At 47.8% G+C, this 16,378-nt stretch overlaps 1 protein-coding gene across 2 annotated transcripts; it reads right to left on the reverse strand.

Annotated features, from left to right (window-relative positions):
- Nucleotides 1–1,172: 1,172 nt before the first annotated feature.
- Nucleotides 1,173–16,072, reverse strand: WNT5A (Wnt family member 5A). Of its 2 annotated transcripts, none has more exons than XM_037386923.1 (5): nucleotides 15,765–16,072; nucleotides 12,273–12,406; nucleotides 10,857–11,122; nucleotides 5,658–5,950; nucleotides 1,173–4,077 (listed from the first exon to the last, which is right to left on the reverse strand). In XM_037386923.1, the coding sequence occupies exons 1-5, from the start codon at nucleotides 15,768–15,770 to the stop codon at nucleotides 3,619–3,621; spliced, it is 1,158 nt and encodes a 385-aa protein (XP_037242820.1). In that variant the 5' UTR covers nucleotides 15,771–16,072; the 3' UTR covers nucleotides 1,173–3,618. The 2 variants fall into 2 exon arrangements, with proteins under 2 accessions (XP_037242820.1, XP_037242821.1); XM_037386924.1 differs by lacking the exon at nucleotides 15,765–16,072 and adding an exon at nucleotides 12,793–13,242.
- Nucleotides 16,073–16,378: the final 306 nt, after the last annotated feature.

Here is a 16,378-nt window from a genome sequence, read left to right on the forward strand (position 1 = left end):
CATAATGACTATTTTGAATAGATATTTACTGCTGCCAATAAAGAAATTTTTTGGTAACTTTTCTGTTATTGGGAAGAGCTTGAATACAATCCAGTCCAAAAAAATGCTGACTTTCCTAAATAGGGGCTGTGTTTTTGCAATAAAGAATACTGGTCAATATACAAGTGAAGGAAAACTGAACCAGATGTCAGTAATAGGACCACAGAACGTTGCATTTGCCCAGATTCGCTATTTTAAACACACGATGTTGGTCTACTGGTTTGTGGGATAATACATTCTTGGCAGCCAGAAGGACTTTCGATATATTAGAAGGTTATCCTTGAGCAGGAAAAAAAAAAATAAAAAAGGGGGAAAAAAAAGGGGAAAAAAAGAAGCAGAAAGGTAGAGAAAGGCCACTAATTCATCAAGCACTTTATAGCCGAAAAAAAATATGACTTATTCTGGAAATCAAAGAAAAGCCAATCTCAAAACAGAAGGCTTGGTTTTTACATTAATTTTCACTTTCTGCTTTATTCCCTTGCTACTAATACTTCATTGCACTTTGCATTATTTTTTTGTAATATTTTTTTTTTGTAAGGGTTCTCCCCTCCATGCACGCTCCATTTCTGGGCGAGCGGTCTAAGGGAGAACTGGTGAGCTTCCACCTTGCAGCTCAAGCGCAGTCAGACTGACGGCTGGGGGAACCGCACCTCCAGTGACCACACAAACAACTCAGACCCTGCCAAACCCAGTCCCCAAAACTTTTCACGTTGGGAACTTTTCCTCACATAAGGACCCTGCTGCCATCCCTGGGATTATCGGAGGATGCTGTCCATGGGATCAGGCCCCGCTGTTCCAGAATTGCTACAAGCAGCCCAGGAAGCCATATGCACATATTAACCCAGGTCCCCATTCACTACAAATTAAATACTTTCCCATCACTAAAACACCTTTTAGTTCAGAGTCACGGGGATTTGGGATTGGTTTTTTGGGGTGTTTTTTTTTCCCCCGCTCCTATTTAAGAAGCAGTTAAATCTGTATACCTTCCTAATATAGAAATAAAACTTCCAAGATGTACTTTGTATGTTTGGCAAACAATCACTTCCCTGTTTTACCATGTAGTAAATTTAAAAATCAACTCTGTTCACTGTTTTAACAAACCCTCCTCTGAAAGATAATTAAAACCACTTCCCAATATACAACCAAAGTTTTATTTTTATAGTCTATCTTCCATTATGGCATAATCCTTTCTTTTTTTTTTTTTTAAAAAAAAAAAAACAGTGAAATATACAAATCACGCAAGACAGAAATATGTACATTAAATGTACAGAACAGAGGAAAGGACATAGAAGATTTACATATCTGAATGACAAGTAAAATATTTTACATTAAATAGTGTTTTTATAGCTAGGATCATGAGACTCAGTTCTGCTGAGACAAAGGTCACTAGAAAGGAACATGAGGTGATTCAGCAACTGGAAAAAAAAAAAAAAAAAGATCATGGTTTTTGTACAATAAAAACCAAAGTGACATATTCAATGAATTAGTGCTTTATTTATTTATCTTACTTTAAAGATATTCTTTGCAAACATCTGAAGATGAGGGGTAAATATGTCCTTGTACAATAAATTAAGAGCAATAAAGCGCCATTTAAGAAGCTGATAAATGACCAAGATGAACTTAATGATACAGCTTAAAGGCTCGTGAAAAGTCAAGGCTTTAGTACAACTAGGCTAAAGTGAAAGATTTTCCTCACTTGGTACTTGCAAAACACTTTACCTTGTTGGATGGGACCGAGTTGGAAAGAGGCATCTGAACCAATGATGAAATCCTGTGTAACTACACAGCGCTGGGGGGAACGCGTATTGTTCAACAAATAACAATTTCCATTTCAAAACCTGAAAAGCAAGGGCCACACGCAGCACATTTTGGAGTTGGAAGGGGTCTCCTTTCAGCAAAAATCAGTAATGCCCTTAACGTGAGAGTGGAATACATGCAACCTCCAGACTGGTATCAATTCAAGTGCAGGGTGCTGCCTCTACCAACCGCCCAAGAAAGTCTTAAAGATGGGAAGAGGCTTACTTCTTTGTGATTACTCTTAAAACTTCTGAATGATAAAAGCTTTTAAAAAATAATAACAAAAAAAAAACAAACCCCAAAACAAAACCACCAAAAGGTTAGAATCAATCTAAAAACCTGAAGAGATCTGAAAAAGAAAATGGGGGGTGAACTGCCCCTGCAATTTAGATGGTTTATTATTACTTAGATCATTAAAATATATATGTACAAAAAGCTTTGAAATATCAAGACACCAGCAGACCACAGTTCTCCCATATATATGTAACTGCCCAAGTATAGTCTGAACAGTTGTAGTGTATATCTGCAATATATTATCTAAAGCATGTGTATTAAAGACATAGGATGATAAATTTGGTATTGCTGCAACATTTTGTTGAACTACAATAGTCAGTTAATGTTATTAAAATATGAAACTATTGTCTCCTTCAGTGAAAGCATTCCCAAAATCTGCGAAAAAAATAAAAATCAATCATTCCAAGAGTGGATATCTAATGATTTATTTTCTCACATAAAATTAGAAGAGTTATTTGTCAAGCTGTGTTTTGAAAGACAGCCAGCTATTACACCATTTTTGAGGCATTTTCAAATCTGGGGAATTCTATTTTCTATGGGCTTTCCAGGCTGGGAGACCAAACCCGTTTGCAAGCATCGCAGCTCTCCTCTGCCTGGCTACAGCGCTCCACACTGCCTGCACCGCAGCCGCTCCCCACACTCGGCAGCGGCGAAGTGCTGCTCTGCAAGATGAGACACTCAAACGTCATGATTAGCTAAGAAGGCCAAATTCAGCCTTGAAGTATCTCTTTATTATTTGTCAAGGCAGAATTTTTTTTCTTTTTTTTTTTTTTTTGGTCTTGTTAGGTTCTGGAACCAGACACGGCGATTCAGGAATAGCACAGCTGAAGCCTTTACGATCCTTTGCTCTTCACCCTCTGATGACATTGCGTACCTAAAGCGGGCACGTTCAGATCTGCAACTGACACCACACCTCGTGATGGATATACCCCTTACTTACAGAGCCCTAAATGTACTGAACAGCTTTATATACCTTATTCTGATAACTTCTAGCATCTGAAACTAAAAGTCATGGACAGGTCTGTGTTCCTCGCATCCATAAGGATTGTTCTAACATCCCAAGCACATTACATGGTTGCTCTGCCTACTGCACATGTATTACGTCCCATGGGACTAAATTAGGATATGTTGGAATTTACCCTTAGACTACTCTATTGTTTTTAAGAAAAGTCAATTTTTTTTAACTTTGTAAAATAAATATTCTCAGGTTCTCCCCCATTATTGCCGAAAATATAAGCCGCACACAGTTCTGGGATGGACGCAGAGAGGGTTTCCAGGCACTTCTCTTTGCAACCGTCATATTTTTCTTTTTTCTTTCTTTTTTCCTTCCCCCCGCCACCCCCCCCCTTTTTTTAAAAAAAAAAAAAAAAAAGAAGACGACAACTTGTTGGACTCTATAAATAAAGTGGAGATAGTCCTGTGGGAAGGGAGAGGGGCCTGCACCCCTTGCTGGCAGGTGGCTGCAGTTCCTCTCAACTCGTCCGTCCCCTATTTGCACACAAATTGGTCCACAATCTCTGTGCACAACTTGCATTTCACGTAGCAGCACCAGTGGAACTTGCAGTGGCAGCGCTCTCGCTGCACCGTCTTGAACTGGTCGTACCCCCGGCCACAGCACATGAGTTCACAGCCGTCCATGCCCTCCGAGGTCTTATTGCAAAGGCGGCCCTGGGTGCCCAGGGACCCAGTGCTCTCGTTGCGCACGCAGTAGTCAGGGCTGGGATCGATGTAGACCAGGTCATGGATGGTGGGTGCGTTAAAGCGGCTGTTCACTTGCACCAGCTTGCCCCGGCTGTTGAGTTTCATGGCGGCAGCGCTATCGTATTTCTCCTTCAGGGCATCGCCTACCTTGCGGAAATCAGCAAGCTGCAGCCAACAGGTCTTCAGGCTGCAGGAACCAGAGACACCGTGGCACTTACAGGCCACATCAGCCAGGTTGTACACAGTCTGGAGGAGCCAGGGAGAGAAAAGAAAAGTGGCAATGAAGCATCAGCATGGCTGTGAAAGCGTTTATTACCCTTGTTTCCTGCCCTCCGTCACATTCCCACTTGCCCCTCCACAATATTCACCTTAGCATCCTCTTCCCTCCTGCCATGCGGTGGGAAGGAAAAGCGAGCCAGCTGACACACATGCACCTCCAGCACCCCTGTTAGCCGGGAGGAGGAGGGGATTGCTCTCACCAGCCTCTCCCACCACAGAAACAGCCGCAAAAGCACAAACACAGCCCAGACAGCAGCATCAGTCAGGCTGCAGTCAAATTTTAGGAATTTGCTCTCGCGCCAGCAAAGGATTTTGCTGTTTCATTGAGAAATGTAAAACATCCTTTTATTTTCTATCTGAGTTACTCTCTCTATTGATCTCTGCTTGAGGCTGCAATTAGGGAAAGAGTTAAGATTCCTCTCGCTCCTGGCTTGGCTGCAGCTGATTGTCTACTCTTGGCTCAACATCCTCCTCCTATCCCAAATACTGCTCTGCAAGAGAGACTTCATCCAAGAAGAAACCCCCAAACACCTATGGGTGGGAGACGGCGCTACATAGCAATATCCTCTTTACAAAGCTTTGGCAGGGAAACATCAGTCATTTGCCCTGTACAAATAGAAATAAGAGTCAGTGTTGACACTGCCCCAAAAATCCTGGGATCTGACACATTAGATGATACTGTAGACAACTTCCACCCAGCAGTTACAGAGAGTCTTAACAGCGCCAAATGGCACTGCAAAGATGAGGCTGAGGAAGGAAAAAACCTGCTTGAGTCTCCATAAGCAACTATGAAAGCATTGCTTTTCTCCTTGTTAATAGTAAATTGGCCTATCCGTTGCTTTCGGACACCCTCCTCTCATATTTAAATACTATTAATTTTCAATTATCTTTCATCCTTCTTCACCTTTGAACACAAGTGTAAAGTCTCCAGCCGACTACTTCTGGTGCTTCAAGCTCTAGGAAAATAATGACTTTGGCTCTTCATATTCAGACTATTATAAAAAGAAAAGTTTACACCCATTCATTTCAGGCATTTTCAAGATTAAAGAAACCATAAAGACATGCTTAACCACAGAAGACCATGTTTTCTAATACTATGGAGGAGCTTTTCACATCCTCTTTAAGCAAGGAAAGAAAAAAATATCAGAACAATCCTGCAGTATGAGTCCAGCCTGGAAAGCCCAGCACGTCTCTCTTCCCTCCAATTCACACTGTCTTGGTTGGAAATACAAACTAATAAAATTCTGTCCTACAGAGAACCCACTCTTAATGAAACAACACGGAGGGAAACGCAACACACTTCACTCCCAACCCTCCCTCACTGGGAAGGCAACATGGCTGTCAGACAACCAGAGGCAACACAAATTCACGTGCTCCCCACCCACCTACGCCCTGTTTGCAGTTTTCTCATTTTGAGCAGTGACACGGAGACAAGCTTTGATGGCTGGTCACCGCCCAGACTGCTACACGCCCTGCCGAAGCAGGTCCTTCCCAGAGGGAGGGATGCAGGCCAGGACAGAGGGATGTGCTGTCCAACAGCCACTTACTCTTCTCCCGGCCTCGTTGTTGTGCAGGTTCATCATGATGCGGGCGCTCTCGTAGGAGCCTCTCTGGTAAACTCTCTCACGCTCCCGAGCGTCAACAAACTCCTTGGCGAAGCGGTATCCATATTCGATGTTATCCCCGCAGCCACCCCAAAGCCAGTCCCGGGGCAAGTCCTTGGGCCGCGCTGCCCGGCTGCAGCCGCAGGAGGACAGCTCGCCCTCCCGGCAGGCCCGGCTCATGGCGTTGACCACCCCGGCCGCGCTCACTGCGTAGGTGAATGCCGTCTCCCGGCTGCCTGCGCAGAAAGACAAGCGGTGTTAGGGGAGAGCCCACGCGCACCGTTCCCTGCCCACCCCTCAGCCGGCAGGGCAAAGGCTCTCCAGGAGCCACCAGAATTCATTCACCTACTAAAAGGCAGAGTAACCCCGAACCATGCGCCTCAAATGCCTTTGCTCTGAAAAAAACCCAAGCAATCCCAATCAATCAGAGCACGTGAGGTGCCTGCAAAGAGCAGGAGTCACTTCTCATCCATGTTGGCGAAAGGCTGGGTGGGGGAGCGGGGCGGAGGTGACTCGGAGCTGGAGTGTGATGCCAGCAGGGCCAAAGCAACCCTGCCTGCATGTCAGGGGCGGAAAGGGAAACAGACTCCCTCCTTTCAAAAAAAAAAAAAAAAAAAAAAAAAGAGATGTTAAATACAACTTTTAGAAGTCTGGTTCTTAAATTGCTACTTCTCAAACATGATTTATGCACTTCACCCACTTGTTCCAATTTATTTAAAGTTACAGAGTTTTACAAAGCCTCCTGGTATCAAAAGAAATGTGCAGCAGAATAGCACACAACTTTTCACCCTACAAATAAACCAGGCACTTCTGTAGGGGGCTATTTAAAACTAAGAACAACCTGTGCTGTTTAGTGTCCACCACTCCAGCTCATGTGAATATACAAGTGATCTCGTATGAGAAGTCCATGGACAATCATCTTTACAAATTACAGGGAAGAAAAAATCCTTAGCACAAGGCCGCTTTGAAGGTTTTCTCCTGCATCTGGTGCCCTTAATTGGAAGTTGAAAACCTCAAGTTTCAAACTTTTGGAAGAAAAAGTTACAATACCCACAATGCAAGGTATGGCCACGTACCATCCACTTGAAAGTATCCAATCCCACCTTTACTTAAAGCTTGACTTCCCCTATCCCATTTCCAAGAGTGTCACAAGTTCTGACTACAACTAGAAAAGCTTTCAAACAAACAAACAAACAAACCCAAACCACAAAAGCTGCACCAGAGAGCCCATTTGAACTTTGTTCTTCATCTTAGAAGACAGCATCCCACTGGGTCTTCTCCAAAAAAGACTTCCAGAATGACAGAGAATAGGCTAATTTTTTTTTTCTACTTATATGAGTTACATTTTAGTCCTAATCTTTAGTTCAACCAATATATCAAGCTTTTTTTTAATCTTGATTTTGTAAGATTTTTCTTAGGGAACTGCATGTGCCTTTGAAAAATTAGGGCTTTAAGAGGTTGCTTTTTGGACATGTCATATGTACTTAGGCAGCAACATTTTGAGGCAGGAACTCTTTGTACAAGACCTACCTCAACAAGTCAAACCTAATAGGAGCTTCTGAGCACTTCTGGAACATAAATAATTTGCAGTCTGGTCCATATTTAACATCAAGATGACACCACGCTCAGAGCAGCTTTGTTAATATAACAGCTGTCATCCACTCAATTAATTTTAATAATAAATGCTGGTTAAATGGGAAAAATCAGAAGTCTTATGTTGGGAAAGATCAGGTTTAAGGAAGATGAGAAGCGCTTTGCTCCCTTACTTAACAATGATCTATTCTCACAGACACCTGCTCATGGAAGTATTTACATGAATTACGGGTATAAAGGGTTACAGGAGTAGCCTTTTCAGTTAAAAAAGATCTGGCTTTATGTAGTGACTTATGCCTCGCATTTACTGCAAAGTATAGCAGGGGGAACCACATACAGATTTTATGTTCCCGTTTGTTCTGTAATACACATTTCTGGATTAATTCCTTAAGCAAAATTTCCACTAGATTGAGAGGAATGAAACATGGTCTGCTCTGGACCACAGGACTTGCCTCTTCCATTCTGTTTTATTCTTTTTCATATTTAGTTAGCTCATGCTTTCACATGGTTAACTATACCATTTATCGCAGGATTTAAACTCATAAAGCTATAAAGCTGACCTTTTTTTTTTTTTTTTTTTTTTACTAGTTTTCATTATTATCAATGATGGAGCATATTTTAACAAACTTATTCTTAGTGGGAAGGAGAAGGTAAGGCTGGGGGACAGAAAGGAGAGTTGCCCCCCACATTCCCTCCTTGAACATTTAGGTGAATTATTCAATAGCATCAGCTGCTGAAGTAGATTTCAAGCCCCCGCAGGTTGCAAGCCAACACCGCCTCTACTCTTCAACCCCAGGAACACATTAAGAGTGATGATTCCACATGGAAGAGTTACTCTGAAATTTTTATATATTTTTTTTTAAGTCTTTAAGCACAACTGTGCTTTCCTTCACTGTCAAACATATCTGTCTTTTCCCACAGCCCAGCATTTCTCTCTATTGTAGCCATGGCAAGGAAACACACATTCCAAACACGTTTGAGTCCCTTCTCTCCCATATATATAAAACATAGAAATGGAACTGTTCAATATACACACACTGTAGGAAGCCACCCACAGAGCAAGGAGCTGAGCTTTACACTTGATATGAGTAAGTCTGCAAGAACAGAACATTTTTTTTTTATATACCTGAACATAAGACACAAAATGTTCTTTGTCTTGTATTTGAAAAGCATTCAACATCAGGCAGCAGGCATGAATAAACCGGACCCCAACCACACGGAGCTGTTGGGGGAGGATCCAGTTATTTTATTTTATGTTAGCACTTCTCCGCTCTTTGCAAAGCCCGGGCGCAGCCAGCCCAGGGCCAGCCACAGAGCCAGGAGATGGCGCAAGGCGGTGAAGGCAGAGAGGACCATGGCCTGACCTGAGCACCAGCAGCTGAGGAGAGCAGCAGAGAACACAAGCCCTAAAATCTTGCAGTTCAATAAGCCACAGAGCAAGCTTCCAAACCCAACGCTAGGTTTACTTGTACAGCTTGAGCTAACTTTGCAGGATAAATCCTGGAAGAAAGGCTGTCCATTTATTCACTGGGGTAATTACTGTGCTGTCCGTCAGCGCTTTGCCCGGGCGTTCTCCTGCACACTGCCAGTGCCAGCACGTCGTCAGCTGAGATGACAAAATCCTGCCCAGCTACGTGCCTTCAGAGCCTGACTACCATCTTCTTACATTGGTGAGAGCAAGGAGTATCTCACAGTCCCTGACCAGCCAGGGTACGGAGGGCTGAGGTAAAGCTGCAGCCGGCTCTAAACCTACCCACTTCTTCCAGTCCCAGGAACGGCATCTGGTCATGGCTGAAGGTCAGCACCAAATAATACAACTGTTACCCACAACACCTTTCTTGTTCTCAGTGAATACCCTCTTTAGGCTCTTTAACTCTTGAATATGGCTATTAACCTTGCTTCCATTTGCAATTAGAATAAGTGGCTTAATTACATGATGAATTGCTGTGTAGACATCAGCTAATACAGTCATATTCAGCAGAAGGGTGTGGCAAAGTTATTTAACTTGAAAGAAACAGCCTTTAAATAGATCTGTCATACTCGGGGAGGGCAGAAACTTCTATTCCAGAGACATACACCACAAATCACGGGCCCAATCCCATACGTTTCTTCACACCAACAGGCCCCCTTGAGCTAATTTTCACTTGCTTGGATAATAAATAAGGGCTGAAGGAGGAAGGCCTAAATTTTAAACAGATTATTTTTCAGACATTTGTTAGATTCTTATGAGAACAGAAAGGTGTACAGAAACAGCTTTCTTTCACGTTTCAGGTGCTTTTAGACTTTTGCTCGGGTAGGGTAGAAATCCAAACTCCAGGGCAGGGGTTAATACTGTGCTTGCAAGAAGCCTAGGAAAGGTTTTTATCTAAAATCAGCTGTTCCAGTTACATACAATTTATGCAACAGATTTTTTTTTTCTATTTGTCTGACAGTCTCCAAATAAAACTGCTTTTAACAAAAATTGAGACCAAAAGTAAATTGATGTGTTCCTTCAACCTGAACTGCAGTTAGTCCATTTACAGGTAAAACCTAGCTTGAATCTGATTTTAAAACTTTATTTTTTTAAAGCAGGACAGAAAAACACTGACATAAAAGCTTTACTTTACATCTCCAACTAAAAAGCACTGCTGAGTTTGTCAGTGTACTGATCACTACATAAAAGATCACAACTGTCACCCAGCAAAATAAATAGGTGTTTTTCAGTTGCTGACACAGGATCAGCAATCTGACTTGGAAAAGTCAGAGGAAGGTTTCACCATGGACACAGTGCAACAGCACTGGTTAAAATTTTTCCAAGGACTTTAAAATACAACGAGGTCCCTAAACGACAGGAAAGGCAGGCAGCACGTGAGCATTGGAGAAGCACATTTCAACGAGGATCTGATAGGGAAAGGGCTGGGTGCCCACCAAATCATAGTAAGATGTTAAACTGGAATCTCTTCTCTCTTAGCAGCGATGTGATTACACTAAATGCGAGTTATAAGGGCAACCACACATTTTGTCCTGACAGAACTGATCTCATAAAATTTACCCTGCTACATTACTTTTAACGCAAACCCACCTTTCTCAAAAAGAGAAAAAAGTTATGATATCTAGAAATAAGCAAAAAGGAATTGCCTACAAACGCTAATAGACAGAGCAGCAATCTTCAGTTAACCTCCAGACCAAGAGCAATTTATTATGCAGCCGCTAACTTTGGAACTAGGCATGGACATCTTTAATTTTACAAGACACTGCTGTTTTCAATTTTCTTAGGTTGCCTTCATTTTGTCTCAGGTTTTTTAAAATGAGATTTCAGGGCCACATTTTCCTTTCTCCTCTATTCCCATATGCAAATATCTATTCCTACTTTGTTTTCCAAGACACATGGCTGGACAGTGGTGGGAAATCACCTCCAGCTAAAAATAATTCAACTCCTTTGCCAACTTTTAAAAACACTTGATTGTATACAGTACTTAGTAAGAACCTGGCAAGAGATTCAAGTGCAGAACAGTATATGCCATACATATCCTTAGACAAGAGTTTAATCATAAAGATGTTGCTTCCTACCTATCTGCATGACTCTGCCAAAAACAGAGTTGTTGTCCACAGTGCTGCAATTCCATCTTCTATGTCTGAACTGATACTGGCACTCCTTAATGCCCGTCTTGGCACCCTCTCCAATGAACTGCATATGGTCCTGATACAATTGGCAGAGTTTCTTCTGTCCTTGGGAAAGCCCTGCTAGCTGGCTACATAGTGGCTGGGCTCCTATTATATATACCTCTGACATCTGAACAGGGTTCATGGGGTTCATAGGGTTCATCCCTAAAGACCTGCATAAAGAAAGACTTGGATTAATAAAGAAAAGACTAAAAAAAAAAAAAAAAAAAAAGTCTATAAAATCCAAACAGAACTGTGTATTATACATGACTATACAATTACTGGTTTTGCTAACAGGTGAGAAAAAATCCACTTAAATATGAAAATTTTGTGTTAAGGACAGCACAGACGAGAAGTTACTAGTTCTAATCCATGTGGTTATCACCATACGTTAGAGACTGAAGTAAGACGCAGAATTTAAAGACTTGCATCTAGGCAGTCCTTTACCAACGTAAATGGACATAGTAAAAAGAACAGAAGCTCCAAACAACTGCAAGGCCAGAAAAATAAATAAAGCAAAACCGAAAGAAGTCCCCCAAACCCCAATTTATTTTTACACACATTTTAGATTTAAGTCTGCATTTTTCAATCTGTTCTACTATAAACAAATAGAGAAACCTTTAACAAGCCAGAAGTTAGAAACTTGCTACAGACTACTTCTAGCTTCTGCCGAACTACACACAAAAACACAGAGGCAAGTATATTCACTGTAAAAAAATAAACAAATTGTTTTCTTAATTCTTAAAGTGCTCTCCACCGGATACATTTCAATTAAAAAGTGTCATTAATCCGAAAAGGATCACTTGAAACAGCAGAGAAACACCTATTTCAAGAGCTCCCAATGTCATACACTATATAGAAAGAGGTAATTTACCAAAGCAGACATTTAAATGCAATTCTTTGTAACAAAATATATTTACAAACATTTAAGTTACAGAAAAGTACAGACTGAGATGGAAATAAAAGTTTGTAATTGTAAATTAGCATTCTTTCATACATGCAAAATTTCTAATCTAAGGAAGTTGAAATAACTCTTTCAAAAGAAAGGTAAATCTAGTAATTTAAGGACGATCAAATCCATAGAGAATCTACTGTACAGCATTCTAAAAAATGAATTTTACAACACGAGATGTTGCACATTTACACCTATTCGAGAGACCCGTTCATTTTACTACACAACGCATTACAACTAAAACATTACTCCCCTGCCGTCTCGTTCCTGCCGTCCTCCCTCAGAAACAAAGTACATCAGAAGCAAACAGACATTTAATCAAGCAAATCTTGCCACCCCCTTTTAAAATCAAGTCGATACGAGATGCTTACCACCAAGAGCTGGCTTCTATTACAACCTGGGTAAAAGAGCAGAAAATGGCCAGAGCCACTATGAGGTACTGAGAAGCCATTGTACTGCCAACTGTCCCCAAAGCACCTCCTTGGATTAATACTGCAGTGGATTTCTAGAGGGGGGAGAAAAAGGATCAGATTGTTTATTGCTTCTCAGACCATTTTCGAGCATTCAAGTTTAAACAACGGAAGTATCCGGGCCCCTTTTAACTTGACTCTGACTCGCCTGCCCTTCTCCCCGCCGAGGCTTTGCTGCCAGACGCAGGCACGTCGCGGCTCCCGCTGCACCGGGCAAAACCCACCCCCGCACCCCCCCACCCCCCCCCCCCCGCGGACACCGCCTTCCCGGGGCGGCCGCCTGCCCCTCGGCCCCGCCGCTCCCCGCACCCCGCCCGCGGCGGCTGCGCCGGACACGGGGGACCCCGTCCCCACACCCCGCCCGGCCGCCCCCGCTGCCCCGGGGCTACAGGCGACCCGCGGGCCCCGGGCCGGGCATTACCCCATCGCTCCCCGCTGCGGAGCCAGCATCGTGGACACGCAACGCTCCCGGCTGGCTAAAGGCGGCTTCAGGTTTGCTAAGCGAGCCCGAACGGGAGACGGGGGAGGCCGGTGCTACGAGGGGGTCGGTGCCTCGGGGGAGGGGGCCCCGGCGGCTCCCACACGGGGACGATGCGGCCGGTCCTCGGTCCTCGCCCCTCCCCGCCGGCCGGGGAAGGCGCTCCCCGCTGCCGCTAAACCATCTCCCGCAGCCTCCGCGCTGCGCCGCCGCCCGCTCGCCGCGATCGCCGAAGCCCCACCGAGCTCCGCGCTGGCGCGGCGGTGACAGCCCCGACGGCAGCCGCCGGGCCCCGCCGGAGTCGGTATCGGCCCGGGGAGGTACCAGGAGCGGCAAGGAGCGGCTCCGCGTCCCGACCCGGCCCCTGCAACGACCGGGCTGCCGGCTGGGAAGTCAAACGCTTCCCCCGGCAGGTCCCACGATCCCTGTCTGCGTCCTCACACGGGACTCTCTCACTCGCTAACCAGTGCCATTCACGGTTTTTTATTTCCCCTCCCCTCGGAAGGGGAAAAAAAAAAAAAAAGAAAGAAAGAAAGAAAAAAAAGACATTTCGACACTTGGGGGCTCCCTATTCATTCTCAAAAAGCCCTTAATGCTGAATTGAAGGTGCTCTTAATTCTAATTTATTTCTGTTTGCAAAGGGTCGGGAGGAGAGCGCTGACGGCAGCGCCGCGGCGGGACGGGACGGGACGGGACGGGACGGCGGGCTGCCACCACACCGGGCCCGGCGCGCGGGGCAGCCGCAGCCCCCCTGGGGACCCGCGCGCGTCGCTCACCGCCACCGCGCTGGGGCTGCAGCCTCCCCCCGGCCCTGGCCGCCTCCTGCCCGGGGCAGCCCCCAGCTCCTCACTGCCGGGGCTGGGTGTCTGGGGCCGGGCTCCCGCAGCAGAACGCGCCCGTCCGGTTGAGATGGGATCAATCCCGGGAAAGATGCGAAAGCCGAGGGCGTTGTACGTGAGGGACGAGGAGAAGCAAGGTGTGCGGCACCCTAGAGCCTACGCGCTGGGGTTTTGGCTTTCATCTGCTAGCTCTTAAAACGGTAACAGTAACAATACTAATAATAAGGAGTTGTCATGGAACTGCCCGAGCCCTGCGGAGGCTGGAGACGCCGGTGCCCAAGCGGGACCCCAACAGCTGCCCGGGCCAGCAGCCAGGCCCGCACGCCGAGCTGCCCCGACGGGGGGAGCGGCCGGGGCCCGCCGCGCGCAGAGGGAGCCGGCGGCCACGAGGAGGGGGGCGGTGACCCCGCAGCAAGCCCCGGACGGCGGGGCCAAGCTCCCCTGGCCCGTTCAAAGGGCCCGGGTGCCCCCTCGGGGCCTGGCCGTCGCCGCGCCGTTGCCAGCGCCGCATCGGGCCGGAGCGCCCCGAGCCCCAGCCCGGCGGCCCCCGGGGAGCTGTGCCGCCCCGCTCCCAACAGGGGGCGGCCTCGGCCGCCGGAGCCCCGGGAGGTGACGGGGACGGGCGGCTGCTGCCCCTCCGACGGTATCTCCCGCTCCTCATCATCGCCGTGATCGCCCTCCGCCTCCTCCTGCCAGGGCGCTGCGTGGCGAGGCGGGAGGAGGCACCTGCGCCCGGGGGCCCCGCGTTGGCCCGGCCTTGCCAGCCCGTCCCTTCTGCACGCAGCAGCTGACAAGCTGCCATCAAACCCGAACCAAAACAAAAAAGCCAGTAACAACAACAAAAAGAACGACTGGCCGGCAGCACGGCAGCATGAGCTGTCAGGAACGTGGGGCACCATTTTCAACTTTGTAGGGCCGCGGAGATTGTTTTTTTTGGTATTTAATGCACCCCATGCGGAGCCCGCGCTCTTTGCTGAGATGAAAAGGGAGGCTTTTACAGATCCTGCAGCCGCGGGATCGCCTGTGATCTTGTTTTACACGGGGTGTCTGGAAAGCCTGCGAAGGCATCTGGTTTTCTGGGAGCACTACCTGCGGGAAGGCGGTATCCAGAGCCCCGGCTCCGGGGGGCTGTAAACCGCGGCAGCCTCCGCGGGAGGCGCAGCGGCTCCGCGGGGAACCCCCCGGCCGCCCCCTGCTCCCCGCGGCGGCTTTACATCCATTTCGGACGGGCGAGACCAGGTTTCGCGTTTGCAGAGACAGGCACGGGCAGGGTCCCCAGCCCAGCGCTCTCCTACCGGGGACGCGGCGGGGGGTGTTTGCCCGGGGGGTGGAAGGCGCACCTCCGTCCTCCCCTCCGCGCCGGCGGCGGCCGGGGAAAAGCCTGGCTTCTCGGTCCGCCTGAACTCCCCGTGACCCTCCGAGAGCAACCGATTTAGCATACAATTGACAATTAAAAACAAACAAACAACAAAAAGCCAACAGCCTTTCCAACATGGAGTCCTTGCAGCGCCAAAAGGACCCCGAGGAGCCGCGCTCCTCCGCTCTGACCCTGGCGGGACCCTCTGCAGATGCAGAGTGATAATCTCCAGAAACTTAGAATAAAATTAAAAAAAAAAAAAAAATTGGGGGGGGGGGGGCTGACTCCGGGTCCTCCGCTGGCCCCCAGCCAGCTCTCCTTAAAGGTACAGGCCACCATTAACGCCGACGTTGAGTTCCTCCATAGCGATCGTCCTCGGGAAAGTTTGGGAAGTTTGGAAAGATGTCTTTAAACTGGCGTCAGGAGCCGCAGCCAGAAAGATGCACCGGGACGCGGCGGGCAGAGCGAGCCCCGCAAGTATCCCTGCGGCGGGCAGCCCCTCTTCGGGGGGAAATTCAAACAGAGGAGGAAAAAGGAAAATAAAAGGCGCTTTTTCCAAGCGGGGAGCAGCGCTCTCCGGGCTGGGTGAGAGCGCCGAGGTGGGAGCGCCCACGGCAGCCCGGGGAGCAGGGGGCCGCCCCGTGGCCGGGGACCCGCGCCCCGCCGAGGTGCAGCCCACCCTGCGCGCCCGCGGCGGCACCGCGCCCCGCCGGACTCACCTCCATTGCCGCGGGATCACCGAGCGGGAGCAGCCAAGTAATCCAAGCAGAGCAGGAGGGGAAAGGGCGAGGCGAAAGTAAAATCCTGGATCGCGGGAGCCGGGCGGTATCCTCCCAAGCAGCGGACGGCGGCGGCTGCCGGGGGAGCGCGGGGGCCCGCGGAGCTGGCGGGGGGCGGCGGGCGAGCGGGCGCTCTGTCCGGCGCAGGCTGAGCGTGTCCGACTGCGGAGCGGGGCACCAGTGCAGCCTTCTTTCCAAGGTCCATCAGCAATCGCAGTAATTAGGGCTTTCCACCACCAGAAGAAGAAGGAGGCAAAAAAAAAAAAAAAAAAAAAAAGCCAAGAAAAAAAAGCCAAGAAAAAAAAAGCCAACCCAACACACGCACACAGCGCCCGTGGGCGTGATTGTGCGGAAGCAAATAAAAATCTTCACAAGCGGCAGCGAAAGCGCCGCGGGCGACGATCCGTCCCACCAGCCCAGGTGGTGCCGCCGCGGGGCTCCCTGCGCTCCCACCCGGCTCCCGGCAGCGCTGGGGCGGCCGGCGCGGCCCCTCCGCGGCTCGGCGGAGCGGGAACGGGACGCGAGCGGAGCCGAGCGGGCGCAGGGCTCCCCCC

This window comes from Falco rusticolus, chromosome 4 (genome assembly GCF_015220075.1).
Source record: "Falco rusticolus isolate bFalRus1 chromosome 4, bFalRus1.pri, whole genome shotgun sequence".
Lineage (NCBI taxonomy): Eukaryota > Metazoa > Chordata > Aves > Falconiformes > Falconidae > Falco > Falco rusticolus.